This window comes from Lissotriton vulgaris, unplaced genomic scaffold (genome assembly GCF_964263255.1).
Source record: "Lissotriton vulgaris unplaced genomic scaffold, aLisVul1.2 SCAFFOLD_315, whole genome shotgun sequence".
NCBI classification, from domain to species: Eukaryota; Metazoa; Chordata; class Amphibia; order Caudata; family Salamandridae; genus Lissotriton; species Lissotriton vulgaris.
The window spans coordinates 678,543-700,373 of NW_028250410.1; the positions used below are offsets into that span (position 1 = coordinate 678,543).

The 21,831-nt window shown below is 47.2% G+C and overlaps 1 protein-coding gene across 2 annotated transcripts in view; it reads left to right on the forward strand.

Moving 5' to 3' along the window:
• The window catches only part of LOC147663269 (stromal interaction molecule 1-like), a 515,456-nt gene that overhangs the window by 236,114 nt on the left and 257,511 nt on the right, over window positions 1–21,831 (forward strand). For both annotated transcript variants that reach the window (XM_086950573.1, XM_086950572.1), the window contains one exon: window positions 20,823–20,953. In XM_086950573.1, the coding sequence (XP_086806699.1) occupies window positions 20,823–20,953 (131 nt within the window). The remainder of the gene's footprint in view (window positions 1–20,822; window positions 20,954–21,831) is intronic.

Sequence of the window (21,831 nt, forward strand, 5' to 3'; positions counted from 1 at the left end):
ATAAACTCAGTCTCGGAGTCAGCGACTCCTTGCTGGACCCATCGGTCGTATGGAAGGGGCAACGGGACCCTTTTGCAATGGGCGCCGTGCACCCAATGTTTCTTTCCGTGGACACGTACTGCAGAGCGGGTCGACAGCAAAACCTGGAAAGGTCCGGTCCAGCGAGGCTCCTCGTTCTTAGTTCTCCTGAAGTTGCGAATCAGGATCCAGGACCCAGGTTTGATAGCGTGGCCTGGATCATCAGATGCCGGTGGAGAGGAGCTGTGGACCTGTTGATGTAAAGCATGCAGTTTAGTTGTCAATTCGTGCAAATAGTCAAACAGTGCAGGGTACTCGATATCACTGAGCTTTCTTGGCCTCGGTACTCCCCATATATTTGCTGGGCGCCCGAACACGATCTCGTGTGGGCTAAGTCCCAGTCTAGAGTGGACAATCATCCTGGTAGACAGGAGTGCTAAAGGCAGGGCGTCTGGCCACTTGAGACCGGTGCTGGCTTGGATTTTGGCCAGTTTCAATTTTAACATGCCATTATAGCACTCTACCAGGCCTGCCGATTGGGGGTGGTTTGCAGCATGGAACTTCTGGCGGATGCCTAGACACTCACACACTCTCTTCCTTACTCGTCCCACAAATTCACTTCCATTATCACTCCAGACAATCCTAGGCATGCCAAATCTAGGGAAGAATTCTTTGACAAGGGCTTTGGCAGTTGACAATGCAGTGTTGTTCTTAAGGGGGTACGCTTCTACCCACCTGGAGAAAGCGCAAACGACAACAAGGACATATTTCAGGTTATTGCACCTCTCCATGTGAATGAAGTCGAGTTGCAAGACCTCGAACGGATACGTTGGAGGTGCAAAATGACCAGCTGGGGTTGGGGTTCCTCTACAGGGATTGTGCTTCAAACACACCATACAATTTCTGACCAGATTCTCTGCACATTTTGGGATACCACTATTCTGCCATACTGGGGCCAACAACTTACATATTCCTTTCACACTGACGTGTGCCATTCCATGGGCCATCGTTACCACTGCGAGCACATATGCGTTAGGTAACAACCATCGCTGATGTTCTGACAGTCCGACCCAACAACCATTCACATCTAATCTACCCTTGCTTTCTCTCCATTCATTCACCTCTTTCTCAGTCGCGTCAGCTTGTATAGACTTCACACTCTCGATGGTGTCCTCACACATACCCACATCAGGGGTCCATCTAGCAGGACCTACAACATACATCCGACTCATTGTGTTCCTTGCAGTCTCTTTCGCGACCTCATCGACAAATGCATTCCCTCGACCAACATCATCTCGGATCTTTCGATGCGCGCTGCACTTCACAATCGCAACCTGTAGGGGCAAGGTCAGTGACTCGAGAAGGTCGTGTACTAGCTGGCCGTGTTGAATCTTTGCACCATGCGACGTCAGGAACCCACGTTCACGCCACAATCTTCCGAAACTGTGGGCTACGCCAAAGGCGTACTGACTATCAGTGTACACGTTCACTCGTTTTCCTTTTGCCAACACACATGCTCTTGTGAGTGCGACTAACTCTGCTGCTTGTGCAGAATTCTGGGGGATGCGAGCTGTCTCTACAATCGTGTGTAATGTTGTCACGGCATATGCTGCAGTCGTATCACCATTCGGCAACTTGAAACATGAACCATCAACCCATAAATTATCATTACATTCAGAGAGAGGAGTGTCCTGTAAGTCTACTCTCCCTTTTGTCTCTTCCTCTGTCCTAAAACAGCAATCATGTTTATCGACCTCATCTGTCTTTGCTGGAATAGGTAATAACGTAGCGGGGTTGAGTGTATCACACCTTTTTATGTGAATGTGACTCGCTAACAGGGTCAATTCATAGCTGGACAGTCGAGCACTAGTCAGATGTTGTGTCTTCGTTCTGTTTAGTAAAATTTCTACTGCATGTGGGACCATTACGGTCAGGGTATTATTCATGACTAACCCAGCGGACTGTCGAATACAGACAGCCGCTGCGGCAGTGGCCCTCGAGCAACTCGGTAATGCCTTAGCTACGGGATCTAGAGTCGCGGAGAAATATGCACATGGGCGTTGTTTGTCCCCAAAGTGCTGCGTCAAGACTGATAATGCGCAACCTTCCTTCTCATGGACTTATAATGTAAACGGCTTGCTGTAGTCGGGGTTGCCCAACACAGGAGCCGAACATAATGCCTCACGCAACTCATGGAAACTCGCCTGACAATCTTCAGACCAAGGCAAAGTATTGGGTGTGTCTTTACGCATTAATGCCAGCAAAGGTTTGGCCAACAGTGAGAAGTTCGGTATCCATTGTCTACAGCACGATGTAATGCCCAAGATACTCAATTCTGCAATTGCCTGTATTCTTTCTGGGGTCAGTCTCCTTCCCTCCTTCGATAAGATGTGACCTAAGTAGGTTACTTCTTGTCGGCAAAATTGTAGTTTGGAAAGCGAGACTTTGTGCTTCATGTCACATAAATGACGCAACAATGACAATGTGGCTTGCTTGCAAATTTCTTGTCGGTACCAGTTCCTTTTAGTCTTGCATCGCTGAAGGGGACAAACCGTGGTATAAACTCAGTCTCGGAGTCAGCGACTCCTTGCTGGACCCATCGGTCGTATGGAAGGGGCAACGGGACCCTTTTGCAATGGGCGCCGTGCACCCAATGTTTCTTTCCGTGGACACGTACTGCAGAGCGGGTCGACAGCAAAACCTGGAAAGGTCCGGTCCAGCGAGGCTCCTCGTTCTTAGTTCTCCTGAAGTTGCGAATCAGGATCCAGGACCCAGGTTTGATAGCGTGGCCTGGATCATCAGATGCCGGTGGAGCAAGGTCAGTGACTCGAGAAGGTCATGTACTAGCTGGCCGTGTTGAATCTTTGCACCATGCGACGTCAGGAACCCACGTTCACGCCACAATCTTCCGAAACTGTGGGCTACGCCAAAGGCGTACTGACTATCAGTGTACACGTTCACTCGTTTTCCTTTTGCCAACACACATGCTCTTGTGAGTGCGACTAACTCTGCTGCTTGTGCAGAATTCTGGGGGATGCGAGCTGTCTCTACAATCGTGTGTAATGTTGTCACGGCATATGCTGCAGTCGTATCACCATTCGGCAACTTGAAACATGAACCATCAACCCATAAATTATCATTACATTCAGAGAGAGGAGTGTCCTGTAAGTCTACTCTCCCTTTTGTCTCTTCCTCTGTCCTAAAACAGCAATCATGTTTATCGACCTCATCTGTCTTTGCTGGAATAGGTAATAACGTAGCGGGGTTGAGTGTATCACACCTTTTTATGTGAATGTGACTCGCTAACAGGGTCAATTCATAGCTGGACAGTCGAGCACTAGTCAGATGTTGTGTCTTCGTTCTGTTTAGTAAAATTTCTACTGCATGTGGGACCATTACGGTCAGGGTATTATTCATGACTAACCCAGCGGACTGTCGAATACAGACAGCCGCTGCGGCAGTGGCCCTCGAGCAACTCGGTAATGCCTTAGCTACGGGATCTAGAGTCGCGGAGAAATATGCACATGGGCGTTGTTTGTCCCCAAAGTGCTGCGTCAAGACTGATAATGCGCAACCTTCCTTCTCATGGACTTATAATGTAAACGGCTTGCTGTAGTCGGGGTTGCCCAACACAGGAGCCGAACATAATGCCTCACGCAACTCATGGAAACTCGCCTGACAATCTTCAGACCAAGGCAAAGTATTGGGTGTGTCTTTACGCATTAATGCCAGCAAAGGTTTGGCCAACAGTGAGAAGTTCGGTATCCATTGTCTACAGCACGATGTAATGCCCAAGAAGGCACACACTTCTCTTTGTGTCCTTGGGATACTCAATTCTGCAATTGCCTGTATTCTTTCTGGGGTCAGTCTCCTTCCCTCCTTCGATAAGATGTGACCTAAGTAGGTTACTTCTTGTCGGCAAAATTGTAGTTTGGAAAGCGAGACTTTGTGCTTCATGTCACATAAATGACGCAACAATGACAATGTGGCTTGCTTGCAAATTTCTTCAGTATCAGCAGCGATCAGTAGATCGTCTACATACTGGATCAGAGTCGCGCCACTAGGTAGAACAATCGTATCTAGTTGTGTTTTCAGAGCCTGACTGAATATTGATGGACTCTCACAGTAGCCCTGAGGAGCTCGTTTAAAGCGGAAGCTTCGTCCTCCTAAATTGAAGCCGAAGATATCTCAGCTCTCCTCGGCAATCGGGATGCTGAAGAAAGCGTTCTTCAGGTCAATCGCCAAAAACCAATTGGCTGAAGCTGGAACCATTGTCAATAAGGCAGTAATGTCGGGAACGACTGGAAACTGCGGTACAACGATCTTATTCACTTCCCTGAGATCAATCACAAATCGGTACACAGGGGGCTGTGAAGGATCGGTACGCTTTAAGACAGGCAAAACAGGACTGTTACAAGTGTTGTTTGTAGTCTCTTCGATGACATCTTTCGCAATCAGATCGTAGACGATCGCTAACAAAGCCTTTTCACATTCGTTTGATATTCTATATTGGGGAATACGTGGCAACCTAACATTAGCTTTTAATGTTATGACGTACGGTGCTATCTCCAAATGACCCACATCATTAGAACCATTCGCCCAAAGTACATCTGGAAGAGATGACAACTCAGTCGGAATTCTTTCTTTTGACAAATACATCGGGGAAATCACTCTCTTACCAAGCGTAAGTTGTACTCCCGAAGGAGAACAGTACAAGGTCGCATATAATCTCTTCAGTAAATCCAAACCTAACAAATTTTCGCCACAACCTGTTGTAAGAATGAGGGGTGCTTCTAATTCGCATGGGCCAACAGAAAGGGGCATGGGATTGGAGATCGGGTTTCTAACAGGGGCGTCAGAAAAACCTACTGAAACATTCATTTCGCCAGACAAAGGTGCGCCAGGAAGTTTTGAGTGCATAATTGAACTTTTTGTAGCACCAGTATCCAGCAGAAATGGCTCCGACACTCCGGATGTAATCACCTCGACATAAGGTCCATTCTGATCTACTGGAACTGAAACAACTCCCTCTCTTTGTCCATGGCTGTCCTAGCAACTTTTACCCTCATTCTCGTTTTCTGCGTAATAGTCATCTGCATAGTACTGAGCTGACCTGGAAGACGCATTATTCTGTTGGTGAAAGCTATTCATAGAATTCTGGGGCGGAAAAGAAGTGGTGTTCTGGGAGAAATTTCCACGGCCCCTACCTCCAGGAGCCTGTTGAACACCTCTACCTCTTGCGCCGGAAACACCGCTTAAGCGTCGCGCAAGAGCTTGACAATTACTTTTGAAATGACCCTCTTCCTTGCAATATGCACATTGATTCGGGCCATACGGAGAACGCTGGTGGGAAAACTCGTTCCCTTGCGCGTTTCTCGAATACTGCTGTGGTTGCTGATAATTGGGCTGACTAGGAGTGCAAGGCGGATACGCTTGCTGGAGAAGAACTTTAGTCTTTAGTCTTCTTCTCTGTCTTATCTAGCTCGTCTTTGCGCCTTTTTTCGTAGTACTGGGCTGTGGCTAAAATCTGTGCTGACGTGGCAACAGCCCAAGCACTCTCTGAATCTTTCAATTTACTGCACAGTTCAGGAAGCAGATTATGTACAAATTTGTCTACAAACAATCTTTGGCCACCCTCGGTAGCCATGTCCTGACCACTGTGATCGGTGAAAGTCTCCTCAAATCTCGTGAAAAAGTCAGACACGTTCTCATCTTTCTTCTGCTTGCACGCAGATAGCTTGTTCCAATTTACACGTAATTCAGGCATTAACATTTTCATGTATGCGATAATCCTACCGGGAAGGTCTGCTATTAAGGGCTCGGGTTTAGAACCACCAATTTGTCTAGCATCAGTAGCAGTAATATTAGCCCATGAGTCACCTAGTTCTTGATCGTGATCTGCATGACGAATTTTACTCCATAAAGGATGCGGAGCAACATTCCCAAACAACATCTATATCAGCTAAATTCATTATACATGAGCTGGCAGTCTGTGACAACTCCTTGTAATATCCTGCTGGGTTTTTACGTGGATCAGGTAATGTCTGTTTGAGTGCTAAAACTTCGGATCTTTTCCAGGGGACATGCACCCATACTCGCTGGAAATGCGGTGGAACAGGTGGTTGTGCATTCGCATCACCTTCCCTCCATACTGGAGGAACCTCTCTGATGGGGTACTGTTGCGCCTTTTTCCTACCAGACGCATCATCCTCATCAAACGATCTAGAGCTGTTTCCCTTACTCCTATAAGATAACAACAGATCCATTGCTTTTGCAACATCGGCACCTACGATCATGCCTTCGTAAAATTTGAATCGCATGCGGGCTAGTTCCTGCATTCTGCGTTTTGGGTCGTTGTCTCGTAAATCTCCCCAGAGGTACACGCACATCTCCTCAAATACATATCTCTGAGTGGACGAATCCCACTGACTGAAGACTTTCATGACAGACTGAACATCATACCTTACAGTATCAGTAACCCATTTGCGTGCTAACTCGTTCAGCACTTCTCTCTCCTCGTAGTCGGGTAGTTGACTACGCAGCTGTCTACGTTCTGTTTTAGGGGTCGTTTTAGGCGACCCGAAGAAAGGCGAGAATAGACCAGTGACAGTACTTGTCACTCTCTGTCTGACAGAAGGAGAAGCTTGCGGCGAGGCAGATGCGCCAGAAAAGACAGGCTGATGTAAAGAGGAAGTCGAAGCAACAGCAGAGGAAGTCGAGGCAGTAGCAGACGTAGTATCATAGTTAATAGTTGGAGCGGTAGGCAAAGTTGTAGAAGTAGATGGAGTATGTAGCAAAGGCGGCGGCCCTTGAGAAGGCTGCGCCGGAGAAGTAGGAACCAGCTGAAGAGGAGCTGGTGTTTGTGCAAGAGCTGCTTTCCGTGCGCCAGGGCGCGGTATAACAATACGTCTCGGGGGTCCCACAACACTTGATGTATATGGGGGTGGTGAGTTCAATAAATGGGACATTAGTGGATCTTTCTCGGATGTACCCTTTGAGTCTTGTCCCCCATGTGGTAACATCGGGTAGCATTTATCTATTGCTAGTTTCTTGCTTCTGAGCATTTGTTCACTTTCCTGCTCTTCCTCATTATCCCTGTATGCGATGGCAGCTTGTACCATCGACATACCTCTTTTGTTTTTCTTTGCTAATTTTATTTCTTTGTTTGGCTTCTTTGCGCCATAAGCGAAAAGAGTCCAACATCGCCGGCCGGGCTTTCTTCTTGAACAATTTGACCTTGAGGTTGTCTAATATTTCTGAGTCAAAACTACCATGTTGGGGCCATTTTAAAACACCATCCTTGCGGGTGTATTTAATCCATACCTCATTATACGCGATAGGACCTACTCCGTGCTTTATATATAACTCATATGTTGGAGTTCCAATCGGAGGAACCGGACACAAATCCTCTAATCGGGAGTCCTTACTACAACCAAGACAAAACAAGTTTCCAAGTCTGCTGAGACCAGGCATCTTCGCTCACTAGTCTAGCTTCAAACTTCAAGGGATTATCTATTTACGATATTTTCGTGAATACACGAATCCCTCGGTTTTGGTGCTTGCAAGTACCAATACAAACCGTATCTCTGGGATACCAAGACTAAGAACCAAACTAAGAACCAAACTAAGAACTGGGAGACGCTCCACTTATACTTAACTGAATATTGAAGATCGGTGACGTCACTAGAAGACTCGTCTATCGTTTCGCTCTACCAAGGATCACTGGGTCCAAAACAGGGCGATAGTCAGGGCAGCAGTCCTTTGTAGCCGTCGGGACGCGGGGAACCTTGCAGCAAAGACCTTCAGAACCACGTCGACATGCAGGGGTCGCTGAAGTGGCTGGCCGTCCTCCGGAATTTTCACACGAAGCTCCTCACGAACATCTGGCTTGGACCGTCACCGCTTGATATCGCCTCGAGTTGGGCGCCAACTGAGGTGCCGGGTTTTTAGAGACCCGGTGGTGCCAGGGGACCACACCCGAAGACCTCTAGGTTCTCCCTGTTCTGGACTTACAGAAACACAGAGTCTTCTAGTTGAAGTCAGAGATCGAGTTTTATTGGCTGCAACCAAGTAACATGCGTCCTAGAAGTACGACAACACGGGCCGTAAGTTCTCAGGAGACTGTTCGTTTTTACAGAACCAGACTTCTCCTTATATACATGAATAACAGCTGCAGGCAAGAATTCTTAAGTTTATGATATGACAATACATATATTTCCACAATAATACAAAGAGCGAAGTCATGCTGGTCAGCACATATTTCAGATGTCCAGTTGGTGATGGATTACCCCGCCAGATCCAGAACTCCCATCAGATATCGATGAAATGCCAATAAGGTCGAGCACCCTCCCATCATAAAACGGGTCATAAACAAGAATCATGGACAGGTGTGTGTGTACGGAAAACAGGGTCTGTATTTAGTGAAGGGTTTATGACATGTTGTGCCTTGATGATATCTGGCTCGGCCACTGGGCGAGGAGCTGCCCAAACAGGCTTGGCTGGAGGCAGTGGAGTCGGCTCGGCCAGGTCATGGGGAAGTCAGCTACGGTGGACGTGTCCTTTCAGATCAAACTCGGTTTTAATCAATTGACTATATGAGGGCAAGTCATAAGATGGATGCCGTTTACAAAATGGAGTCTGCGGGTTCGAGACGGAAATCAAGATTTGAGGGTGTTAGCATCATTTAATCATGACGCAAATGCATAGGGGTGATGTCCTAATCATTAACGGTTCGTAGATACCAAATTCGTCATGGTACGACGGTATTTTATAACACGAGTGTTGGACCTCAATATCTGTGGAACAGCAGGGTCCAAATTTACAGTACCACATGACCACCCCCAACCCTCACCTAAGGACGACACCTGACCCATGACGTATTCAACATGATTCAAGCCAACGCTTGCTGTTTATACATGATACACCTCGGTGTGCACGTTTTCATCATTTTTAAAGCTTGGCTTGTGCTGCAAAACCTTGGATTTTTTGTGTTGCCACAAAGAAGAAAGTTCATACATACAAACGTTAATTTCCACCCTATAGTCTTCTCTTGATGTGTCCTTAGCGATGCACAGGTCTGGGTGCTACTACAAAGGTACAAACATACTTCTCATTCAGAACCTCTGAGGGAGATTCTGCTACTTTCCGGTCTACTCTTAGGAGTACATGTCAGTGTTGAGGTTCATTTGAATAAATCTTAAACCCAAGTGTTTTGTCCTCCCTTGTCTGAGGTCAAGAGGCTGATGCCGCTCAGTCTCTGCTGATGAAGAAGACGTGTGCAGTATAGTTGGACTGCAAGTGCTAAGATCATTATACAGACACCTCTTTGAATATTTTCTCCAAACATTGCCAATGTTTTCAGCGCAGAGCTGGCAACTAATGGTGCAAAGGTTGGAATCACAAAGACCGTAGGAAGTGTTGCCGTTTTTAGCCTTATATTTTTTTTGCACCTGCTAGGGGTAGTGTGATGCTTGTGCAAACCTTGCACGAGGCGCTAAGAACCTGTGGTTCACGACCACCATGGTGGCATTACACACAGTGGCAGGGCATGGACAGGTGAAGACAAAAGCAGGGTGTGGGGCCTTAGTGCACTAATGCGTCCACTGTAGGGGTCTGTGTTTGACCTCCTGGCCACAGGTTTACATCCGGCGGGTCCACTCAACCTTTCATCCTTCTGAGGTCGGTAAAATGAGTACCATTGAGTTGGGTAAAAATAAACCTCTGTTTTTCAGAACCAAGAAACCCATGGGTGAATGTGCGCTGTACAAATACACATGTGTTAAGAGGATTAAGCGACGATGATCTCATTACTCTCTGCCACATGCATCAATCAATCAATCAATCAGTATATTTGTATAGTGCGCTACTCACCCTGAAGGGTCTCAAGGCGCTGGGGGAGAGGGGTCCGTTACTGCTCGAAAAGCCAGGTCTTGAGTTGCTTCTTGAAGGAGAGGTGGTCCTGGGTTAGTTGAAGGTGTATGGGGAGGGAGTTCCCTGTCTTGGCTGCCAGGTAGGAGAAGGATCTTCCTCCGGCGGTGGCTCTGCGGATGCATGGAATGACGGCGAGGGCGAGGCTTGTCGAACGTAGCTGGCGGGTGGGCGTGTAGAAGGTCAGGCGGTTTTTGAGGTACTTCAGGCCCTTGTCGTGGAGAGCCTTGTGGGTGAGGAGTCTGAACGTGATCCTCTTGCTGATGGGGAGCCAGTGTAGGTCTCTCAGGTGGCCGGAGATGTGGCTGTGTCGTGGATGTCCAGGATGAGTCGTGCGGATGCGTTCTGGATGCGTTGGAGTCTTTTCTGAAGTTTCTATGGAAGGGGATGTGCAGCAGGTTCACGATCTCTGGCCAGGAGAATGTAACAAATTGAGTGATGCAAGTCCATGTGTGTGTATTGTTGGCTGCAGTCTAAAATGCAAGGCATGCACTGGGCCTCCCAAGTATGTGCATGGTAGAGTGTCTGCTGTCGCCTTGTAAGTGAAGGGGTTTAGTATCTCTTCGATATCCATGATGAAGGCTCCGCCCACAAGATGCTCGTGCAGAGGCGCATGCTCCTAGTCTTATTGGATTGTCTAACACTTAAATCAAGGGCCCTATTGACATTTTTTGACGTGTCACTTCCGAATCCTCTCGTTTTTAGGGCAGCTCTTCTTGTCGTTGCATCTTTTATGTAGGTATTTGTCTTTTGGTAGCACACCCCTAGGATATCCACATTTATGCATATGTTGAACTAGGTGGCTTGCCTCCCATTTGTGGCAGTACTGTGTTTCAGCATCAGTTACATTTACAACCTCTATCAGTACATCCAGGTCTTCTGTGTCCATTTCTGGCCTTATGCACACAGGAGCATGTGTGGGGCGAGTGTCACACCTGTGGATGCTGAATGCTCGTCCAAGGAGTCTCGGCTATGAAGCTCCCACGCTGTCCAGGAGGAAAGCACTTCCCTCCCCTTGAGGGTCTGGGACACAGTTCCATCCGTTGAATCAGGCCTTAAAACCATGATGATGAAAAGTGGAATGTAGGGAGGTTTGAGTGATTGAAAACACGAGTAGAAATGGTTACTTTTTAATAATCCTAAAACAGTGATCCCGGGATACATAAGAGTTGGAAATTTGAAATGTAATGAGCCAGTGTCAGTCTTAAGACTAACATTCATTCCAAGCGACTCGTAATTAATACAATTACGAAACCTAAAACTGGACCTGATACTACGCCTGCCGCTGGCCTTATGTCCATTGCTAGAGCTTTGCATAATGCTAATCCTAGAACTAGATTTTACTCTGTACTCTGACCCTAAGCCAACGAGCGAATAAACCCCAAACCCAGTCTAATGCCTTCCTTAAGCCTAAAGCTGTACCTAACTAAGCCTGACACTAACCACGCTCCTTTACCTAACCTTGGTGCTTTGTCTAAACCTAAATCTTGCATCATCCATGCAGCAAACCCTGAACCTGGCCGTGTGTGTTGTATTTAAGACTTGGTGAGTTTCCAGCATTAATATTTGCTGTCTTGTAATCAATCGGACTGCAGTCCGAATTGGTTGTAAACATTACAATTCTCAAATATTTATATGTATATTTTACAACTAAAGTTATGTTTCCAATATTTGTATTTAGGTAGGTTAGTTCTACATACTATCACCTTGGACAGAAAATACGTTTTTGAGTTCTCTGTTTACAAATTTGCTGCATAGATATTTGATTTACCTTTTAGCTAATACAGTTGTTGTACAAGTTCGTTTTGAATTCAGTTTAAAAATGTATTATTCCACCTTACTTGAGCAGAACAAATGCTTTTGTGCATTTAATGCATCTGTCTCCGCATTAGCTGAAAGAAGTTGTGAACTTAAAAGTGGGCAAGGAGGCAGATGTAGAGAAAACCATTCAAACAAATCCATAGCTTACCTTGACCTACCTGTGCCTGTAATGTTCCCCATCTTAGAAATATAGTCTCAAGTAATTCCTAACTTGTAGATGGTCTCTATTTCCCAAATACTCTCCATGTTGAACTCTGCTGATGAACCTTTTGTCGTGTGGTTGTGTTTGAGTCGCGATTGAAGCGTCAATGTTGCTATAATGTAGGAAAAGGGGTTTCAGGTAATTCCTGACCTGTCACTTCTGGTAGGCCTTTTGTTCTGTGTCTACTCTGTAGGTACTTGCAGGGTACCACACTTGATGTCCATTGCACACATTGCATGTGATAAGCAGCAGACGGAGTGAGAGACTTGTGCATGGCATGAAGCATCCTATAAAACCTGTCAACAAGTGGAGATCAAGAATGCGAGGGAGAGCCAAGTGAACTCTTGACTTCAGCGAGCAAACCCACTTCTCTGAAGGACACAGCTGCAAAAGCAAATGGAAATAAGAGAATGGCTTTATTTGCCTGAGCTTTCACTGTTGAGGACTGTATGGAGATAGTCATGGTGACCTCTCCTCCTCTTGGAAATCTTTTTAGAAAGAAGAAATTACAGGTTGATAGTTCAGAGGTGAATGATGTGTCCTGTCTAGACTGGTGACCACATTATTTGTGGCCTGAAGATGCAGGAGTTCCTTTTGAAGTTCCTTTATCCCTTACTCTAACTGTTACAAGGCCATTCTGTATCAGCATGCCACCCTTTTTCCATCCCTGCAGTATTTGGCAAATCATTGCATTCTGGGAGTTTTAGCCTTTGTGTTCTAATTATCCGTAAAACATTGATTTTTAAATGCAAAACCTGGGGCTGTAAAGATTTTGTCCTGTTGTCGGACTGGATCCCATTAACCAATTGTTACCGTTTTTAGTGCTTGCCGTATATTGTGAAGGGCAGTTGTGAGAAGCTGGCCCCACTTAAGTGGACGACTTGCACTAGTCCAGACAACCCTTATTGTGATTTAAGAGGTCTTAGACCACCTTAGAAAGCTCTCCAAGTTGTAGCTGTGGAGAGCAGCCTTCAGGCTTACTCAAGAATGAGTGTAAAACAGCTTGTTTTACCAGAATGCACTCTTATAGTATAGATTAAGTGAAAAAAACCTACACAAAGTAGTTATAAAAATATGTATTTATTATGTAATACTCTTTAAAACATAGAAATATCTCCTACCCGGAGATGTGCACAATGCACACAATAGTTTAGCAAAGAAACATAGTAATGTCTAACCCAGGAGTAAGCTACCAGCGCCAGGATACCTGCCAGGTGACAGTCGCGCTCTATAAATGTTTTAAATAAATAAATAAATAATTAGCACCAAATAAACAGTTGCCTGGGGGGGTACCAAACTATATACTAAGAAAGAGGTATAAGAACCACGACTCTGGTCCAAGACCAGGTTGAGAGGACGTAGAGGTGCTGGGACCCCAAGGAATCACTCATGGTGAGTAGATAGGGACCCCACGGAGAGCGTGTGCAGTGTGGGAACACAGCTGTGTGCTCCGTACAACACTACGTGTAAGTCGCGGTTGGATTTTTACAGATTAAAAACCTTCCCAGTGGACCCTGAAGAAACCCAGTGGAAGACAGAAGGTTGGAGAGCCACCCCATCTGTGGATACCCTAGTACCCTAGTACCCATGTTACCTACACCAGGGAAGCCGGGTGCATGCGTGTGAAGTGGTGCAGGAAACCGCAGTCGAACCCAATGGAGTACTTCAGGAAACTACTGCTGTTGCAGAAGGAGAAAGTGTGATGGAATCCAAAGGTGGATTCTAGATGAGAGGTACCTTCAAGCAGAGGGGACAGAGTGCCACATAGGAGTGACCAGGAGACTTAGAAGGTAAATGCCCCCAGATGTTGAGTGTTGCAGGACGGGTGACGATGACCGTGACCCTACAGCTGTGAGGACCAGGCGATGCTTAGGAGGACCAGGAGCCTTTCACGAGCTGTCCCACGAAGGATGTTGAGTGCTGAGGGGTTGGTGTCTGGCAGGAGGACCAACAAGCCTTGGCAATTGCAACCAACGTAGGAATCAAAGAAGGCGCAACGCCTGGACCAGCGAGGTCCAGGGCACTCACCAAGATCAGGGGAGTCAGGGCAGGCTCGAGCTATCAGGGGATCCCCAAAGAAACAATGGTGACCCTCAAGTGGTCCCACAGTCAGGAGGCACTGGAGTCGCGAGAGGGGATCAAGCAGCTCACCAAAAGATGCAAGCCACGAGGCCATGTGGCTGAAGATTCTGGTCGCTGGAGGGGCATGAGGTTGGGGCTTCGTGGAGCCCTAAGATCTTCTTGGAAAGAAGTGCACAGGGGCTCAGTTATTGCAACCCGTACAAGGGATACTGGCCTAGAACTTGGTGGGAGGGCATGGCAGGCCTTGGGAGCTGTGGAAAACCACCACCTGTGTTGCAGAGCCTTTGGAGTCTGGAGGGCTCATGATCAGCAGACCGGTAGACTTAGTTGCGGTTCCTGTGAATGCAGGGGAGTGACTCCTTCACTCCAAGGGAGATTTCTTCAAGTGTCTTTGATGCTTCACAGGCCTTGGAAGGTTCCTGTATGATGCACAGGCACAGACGATACAGCAGATTGGAAGGGAGACGAAGTCAGGCCCAAACGAAGTCTAGCGAATTCCAGAGTACACAGACTGTAGAAGAACAGTGGTGTCTGATCTGAATCTTATCCCATGACGAATCTAGGGACCTACACCCAGGTAAGCCCTGAAGTACCCTAGGGAAAGGGTTGGGAAGATTCGGGGGTCCTTCCCAGGGGATGGTCTGGACTGGGGGGAGGTTACTCGCATGTCCTTTGTCTAGTTTCGCCCCATAGTGGGAGCCAATGGCTCCCACTGCTGGTTTGAACTAGTCTATGCACAGGGACACCAAATGTGCCCCTATGCAGACTGAGTGGAGCTGGCAAGTGCACCCACCCTACCCCAATACACTAAATCCTGTCTGGGAGGTGGTCACACCTCCCTGTCACAGGATGCCTATTGTCTACCTTCCACTGCTCGAGCTTGCCTCAGCAGCATGAGGGCAGAATCGTGTCTCTGGTCGGCAGCAACCATTTTGTGCTGTCCAGGTCAAGAAGGCTGGTGCTGGGAACACTGAGAGCCTAACGGAGGTCTCTTGCAGTGGTTGGAATCATGTTTGATACCAAAGATGATAGGATTCGTTGCAGCAGTTTTCGAGATGGCCATCGCGTATTATGCGCTGACCCTCAATATATTATATGGCTGCTTCACTGACAACCCGGTAAAATGGACTCCTTAGGCTGTTGGGTTGTACTGCTCATGCAGGGGCACCCTCTTATTTAAAACCTCCGTCACCCCTCTAGCAGGCCTTTGCAATCCTGAAGGCAGGGCGCTTGGTTTTAAGTGCAGTGACCCTAGATCAGAGGTCTTCAAACTTTTTGATGCCGAGACCAAACATTTTTAGACGTAAGGACCCCTCCTGACAAAAATTTCTGGAATCTGGTACTCCTCATCCTAGACAACCATAAACGTCCCCAATTCCCATGGCAAAGCAATGAATGTTTGTGCACCGAAAACCTGCAACTACAGACGCTCCCTGCCCCTTCTTTCTGGACCGCACTTGCGGGTTCGTGTTTTCTATTTGTGACTGCTTGGCAGTTTTTCCCTCTGCCTTTCCAATCTATTGGGGTCATTATGATAGGGGAAAGACAGGCACTGCTGGGCTGGTGGTGGCGGTCCTTTCGCCATCACGAAGCACATTACCCACTGCCAAATTAGGATGGCAGTGGTGCTGCGGCAGACGTAAAGTCTGTCCGCGCTTCACCGCCAAAGGTAATAATCCTGATTGCCTGGTGGAGGGCGCTTGAAATGGTGGCGGTGCCTAGCAGGCACTGTCCGCCAAATCAGGATGTCTGTGAACAAAGGCATTTCCAAGGCAGAAATGCCGCCATGGGAAGGCTGGCAGGGATTGGGCCCTCTTTGGGGGGGGGGGGGGGGGTTGGCGTTGCTGCACTGGGGGTACCCATGGTACCCCCTCATTTCCATGCACCAAGTGGCAGGCACCACGTGGTATTGACTTCCCCTTTATTTTTTTCTTTTTCTGGGTCAGAACCTGATGAAAAACAGTCCCCAAATATTAATGTATGTGGCCACCATGGGCCATCCGTGTTGGATCGGGATCATAATTAGGCCGGGGGAATCCCCAAAAAAGTGGTCCACATTCCAGAATCGTTAATTGTTTTGTAAGTATATTTAGTGTAAACTCAGCCTCTGGCAGAAAAAGTATTTGCAATGCAATAGGTCTTGCATTTTAGAAACTTTGACCTATTAGTATTAACAATGCCATTTATTTATGTGTTTACAAAACACCTGCAATAATAAAAGGCACTGTCATTTACAATACCAATAGGTCAAAGTTTCTAAAATGCAAGACCTATTGCATTGCAAATGCTTGCTTTTCTTGCTCCTAATTGGCCTTCAACACCTCCTCCGGTATAGCAAGCACTATGTAAATATATTTACAATTAGAAGCATGCACTTCACAGCTCCTCACAAAGCTTTCAGTGATTCAATCACTGAACGCCAGTACCGGCTCCCATTCATTCTTTATAACTGAAAATTGCCCTTTGCATTTTCAGATTAACTCGTAGCCTATATTTCCATCAATTTCAGGCAAGCATCATGGAAGGAAATCCTTGTTTAGCCTTCTGATCTGCTCCGGTTTCACAGCACATGTGAACGCTTCTTGAATGGCATTACAGCTTTAAGTACTTTAATTTCATAATGAACTGTCTGGGGCCTTTGTTTTTTTCAAGAGTTCAAGAAGTGAGGCCCAGGAATGCGCGACCCCCTTAACAGGGCTCCAAGGCCCCCCTGGGGGTCGCGCCCCACAGATTGAAGACCTTTGCCCTAGATATAGAAAACCTATATCATTAGTAAGTGATGCAAGCACCAACGTACACAGGCTGCAATGGCAGGTCTGTAGTTCCATTTTGAATGGTGTCTCATGGGTGGCATAATACATGTTTCAGCCCATAAGAGGCCTCTGGGATACCTATGCCCTGGGTACATTGGTACCATATACTAGGGTCTTATAAGGATACCGCAGTATCCAATCTTGGCTTTACCTAAGTGCTTACCACAAGAATTTAAGGGAGAAAGCAGAGGGACTGGGGTCGTGATTATCAGGATCTCACTCAGACTAGTCACACAACTTAGCACCAGGCAAAAAGTGAGGGTAACCATGCAGAAGGATCCTATCTTCCTACAGCAGTGAAAATAAATTCCTGTCCAAACAGATGGTGAAAGGGCAGTGTGCTACTGCCCTAAAGGAGTAGCATCTGGTGGCCTTGTGCGCTCTGATCCCACATACCTAAAGATCAAGAAGTAATGCAATCTAGTCTTAGGCTGATATTTTTGGACTTGAAGGCGAAATGCTGCAAAGTGCTGGACCAGTCCCAGTGAAAAAGCTGATGGGATGCATTCACACAGATTCCGCTACCAACAATGCACTTAAATTAGTTGTGGAAATTTCTTTATGTGCCTTGGGTGTCAAGAAAGTCCTTTCACTACATTTGCTAGTGCAACTGATTCAATATGGCTTCCGAACAGACATCCAGTTCTGGCAGATGGCTCTGAAATAACTATTCAATTCAATTCTTCAATTTTTCCACCCCACGAATCATGGAGTGACTGGTTACACTACAGTCAACAAACGATGTGAATCCATCAAGGATCCATTGCGGATGTAAATGGTGAACTGTGGACCTCCAGTTTCTCTGCACTGGGCTCTGTAATAGATTAGTTACGGCTCACGGTACCTCCTGTGTGAAGTCACATGCCAATGATGTAGAGCTGGTGTGTATCTGAAGACAAGGACACAGAGTGGAAGAAGGCTATACCAAACTAACACAGTAGCTGTAAGCTTCACTGTCCATGATGGTAGTAGACCTCATAGTGACTACTTTTTTTTTTCAGAACAAAATGTTATTGTTTTCTTGAGAGAGATTGCAAATAGACCACAGTACTCCGAACACCGGAGGGACTGTGAGCATAGAATGAAAATGCACAAAATAGCAATCAATACAGTCGTTCAAATAAGCATTATTACAACAACTCTCCTATCCCCCTGCCCCATATTAACTACCCCCTCCTGGATCCCACCCTTACCCCTAGCACGATGTCCACACAGGTCCAAGAAAGAAAATAGTCATGAAACAGGTAATGCATATTCCCCCCCACCCAGGTTCTTAAGGCATCTGTTCTGCAGTCACATCACTCTGTGCTGGCTGCTCCAGCCACAATCCCCTGTACTCGACCCATCTCTTCCATATTTTGTAGTGCTTCCTGGGGCAACCTCGTGCCTCAAACACTGGACACTCCAACCCCATACAGTAATCCAATCCCTTTTTCCACACTCCCACCATAGTGACTACTTTGCTGAAAGAATTGTGCATGCTAGGAACAATAGCAAGGAGATCTTTGCTATTGTCCAGAGCTTTTTATACCCTTGTGCTGAACAAAGACCACTACCGGTGTCCCATCAATGGTGTGAGGACCTTTCCACCTTTTTTGTGGACAAGATACTAAAAATCTAGGATAGTGTAGGTTCTCATCTTAGTCAGGAGGAGACCCCTGCCCTGGGGCTCCCCCACATTCCGTATGCGGTCTCCAATAGGCTTACTTCATTTCTTCCCTTTGGCGAGGCCGACATTTTGGCCATCCTTGGCTCTCTTAAGTCTGGCTCGCCTTCGGACTCTTGTCCGGCCCGAGTTTTAGCCGGCGTAGCCAAAGAGGTTTGTCCAGTTGTAGTAGATATTGTCAATCTGTCTCTTCAGACAGCTGTGGTGCCGTTCCGATGGAAACACGCAAAACTGCTCCCTCTTCTGAAGAAACCCTCACTGGACCCTCTAGTTCTTGCCAACTATCCACCTTTTTCGCTGTTACCTACCTTGGCCAAAATCTGTGAGAAGGCTGCCTTTCGGCAGCTGCAGACGTTTGTGGAGACATCCAGAGCTTTGCATTCCGCTCAGTCCGGATTTCGGTCTGCCTATAGCACAGAGACGGCCCTGGTGGAAATGTCGGAGGCCATCAGAGTGTGTCTGGATGGGGGCGGCAGGGCGGCCCTGATTTTGTTTGACCTCTCTGCCGCCTTCGACACGATGCCCCACCAGCTGCTCTTGGTCAGGTTATCGGCGATTGGGATTTCGGGCCTGGGGTGGGAATGGGTGAAATCCTTTTTGGACTCTTGTTCGCAGCAGGTCTTCATGGCCCCGTGTGCTTCCTCTTGTCAGGAACCTGGCTACAGGGGTTCCACAGGGTTCCACCTGAAGTCCCCTGCTTTGTAACATATATCTTACACCACTGGTCTACCTGGCTTAATCGCTGGGAGCAAAAGTGATAGCCTATGCTGATGATACACAGCTGCTATTCACTTGGAGGGGCTCGGACCTGTCCACTGATGCTGCCCAGAAGTGTCTAACGTCTGTATTCCGTTGGCTAGCCCAAGCCTCTCTCAAATGTAATGAGGATAAATCTGAGTTCCTCCTGTATGGTCAGTTTCCACCGGATTTTAGACATCACCTATGGCCTCCTGACTTCCCTAGCCCTCGCTCGGTGGAAGGATCTGTCAAAAATCTGGGGATTTGGTTCAGTGAGGATTTACGGTTTGCTGACCATGTAAAAAAAACTGACGGGAGTCCGTTTTGGCACCCTCAAGGCACTCAGGAAAATCTTTCCTCTGCTTCCGCAGGTGGCCAAGGAGAGGCTGGACTGTGCCAATGCTCTATTTATAGGTCTGCCCGGCTATCTTCTGCGGAAATTACAAATCATTCAGAATGCCGTGGCAAGACTCCTCTTTAACGCTCTAAGGAGATCCATCGTCCGACAGTACCTACGTGAACTGCACTGGCTACCGGTCGCCCAGCGGGTGCAGTTTAAAGCAATTACCCTGGATCACTGGGCCCTTCATGGCTCAGGTCCCTCCTATCTCAGGAAGAGCTTTGCCTTTTATGTGCCGAACCGTCCTCTGCGATCTGCTTCAGTCCGCCAGATGATTGTCCCGCGCTTCCGCTGAGTTCGCTTGGGTGGCCAGTCACTTTTGGTCAAAGCCGCTGTTGCCTGGAACTTGCTTTCCCCTGATCTGCAACTCATCCAAGAGTTTCAACTCTTTAAAAAGCATTTGAAAACACATCTTTTTAGTCAGGCCATCTCAGGTACTTTTCGCTTCTGATCCCAGCCAACTCCTGCGCCAGTGCACTTGTGAGTATCGGTGCGCGTTATAAATTTACTATAACATAACATAACTGTAAGCATGAGACTATTGATCAAGGTGTATGGAGCCTTACTAGAGGGGATCAGGTACATAACCTTCAGGTCTACCTGCGAGCATCAATACTGTCTTCATAACGCTGTCGATGAAAAGCTGATTCTTAGTGACGAAAACTAGCTGTTGTATCAACGAAGGGTATTTGTAGGTACTGTCAGTGTTAAGCAGGTGACTACAATGTGACCCCATGTGACGTGCTGAAAACTACATACACTAACTACTATGGTACTTCAGTATTACAGTCAGAAACCACAGTAGGTGCTTTAGATGTAGACAGTGGTTTCATTGAGGGTGCATCTGTCGTACACAGACAATGCCAGGGCCGCAGTCTCTCAAACACTGGCTTGCTTTGTGGGGAGTAGAATCCCTCAGATACCAGCTTTCCTGGGGTTCTGCATAGTCCTGGGGATGCTCTTCTAGACTCTACTTTTAATTCATGTTGTCTAGGTGTTATGACCTGCTTAGAGGGCAGTTCTTCAGACTATCATTTTATTTCATATCTCCTTGGTTTTTAGTACATTTAGAGGGTAGCTCTTCCAGTCTGTGCTTTTAATTCATGTCCCCTTGGGCTCTCTGCTCATTCATAAAATCCTGTCTCGCCCTTACAGAGTTCTGCCGGATCGATGAAGTCTTGTGCCATAAGGAGGACGAGCTGCTCAGTTTCGAGGCTGTGATGAACATTCACAAGCAGATGGATGATGACGCCAACGGGAACGTTGATGTGGAGGAGAGCGATGAGGTAAGTGCGAGTCCCCTGGCACCCTTTGTGGCAAGTGTGTATTGCTTTAAAGTATTGAAGTGTAGATGCTTGTCGTAGGTCTATATTCTCTGCAGTGCGGAGGCTACAGCCCCCCAGTAACAGGCATGCTCCCCACCAGTGTACACATGTTGCCCTGCCCCTCCACAGCCTACCCAATAATAATAATAATACTAATAATGATAATACTACTGATGATGATATGGATGATGATGTGGATGATGATGATGATGATGATGATGATGATGATGTGGATGATGATGATGTGGATGATGATGATGTGGATGATGATGTGGATGATGATGATGATGTGGATGATGATGATGTGAATGATTTTTTTTTAAATATGTTTTTATTGCAGAATTATTGACAAAACATCGGGATAAATCAACCATCATATCCACCACATTACGAGACACTATGCGTTCTCAAAGTAGTACACAGCCCTTCAGCCCACATCCCGGAGGCCGGGCGGCGCAACAGCAGGTTCCAGCAAAAGGTCGCCATGTGCGCCTCAGAGGGGTTTCTGGTCAACAACACAATTAAGTATCTGCTTTTATCCCCACCAACTCCCCCCCCACACCTCCAGTCACCACCTGGTGGAATCATTCCCTCCGTGCGGGCCACGCCAGGACCTACAGGACCTATGTTATCAGGTCTCCCCTAGTACACTCCTATGTCGACCTTCTGTTAGTGCTTAACAACATCTACACCACGGGAGCCCATGTGTAGTGCCCTGCGCCCCTCTCCTGTAATTACCAGCTATAGATCCCATCGCCGGCATCCCTCCTATTCCTATCGGGGTGACCTAGTAAAGCCCCTGCTCCCCACCCTCCCCCCAACTGCTGCTGATGTGGATT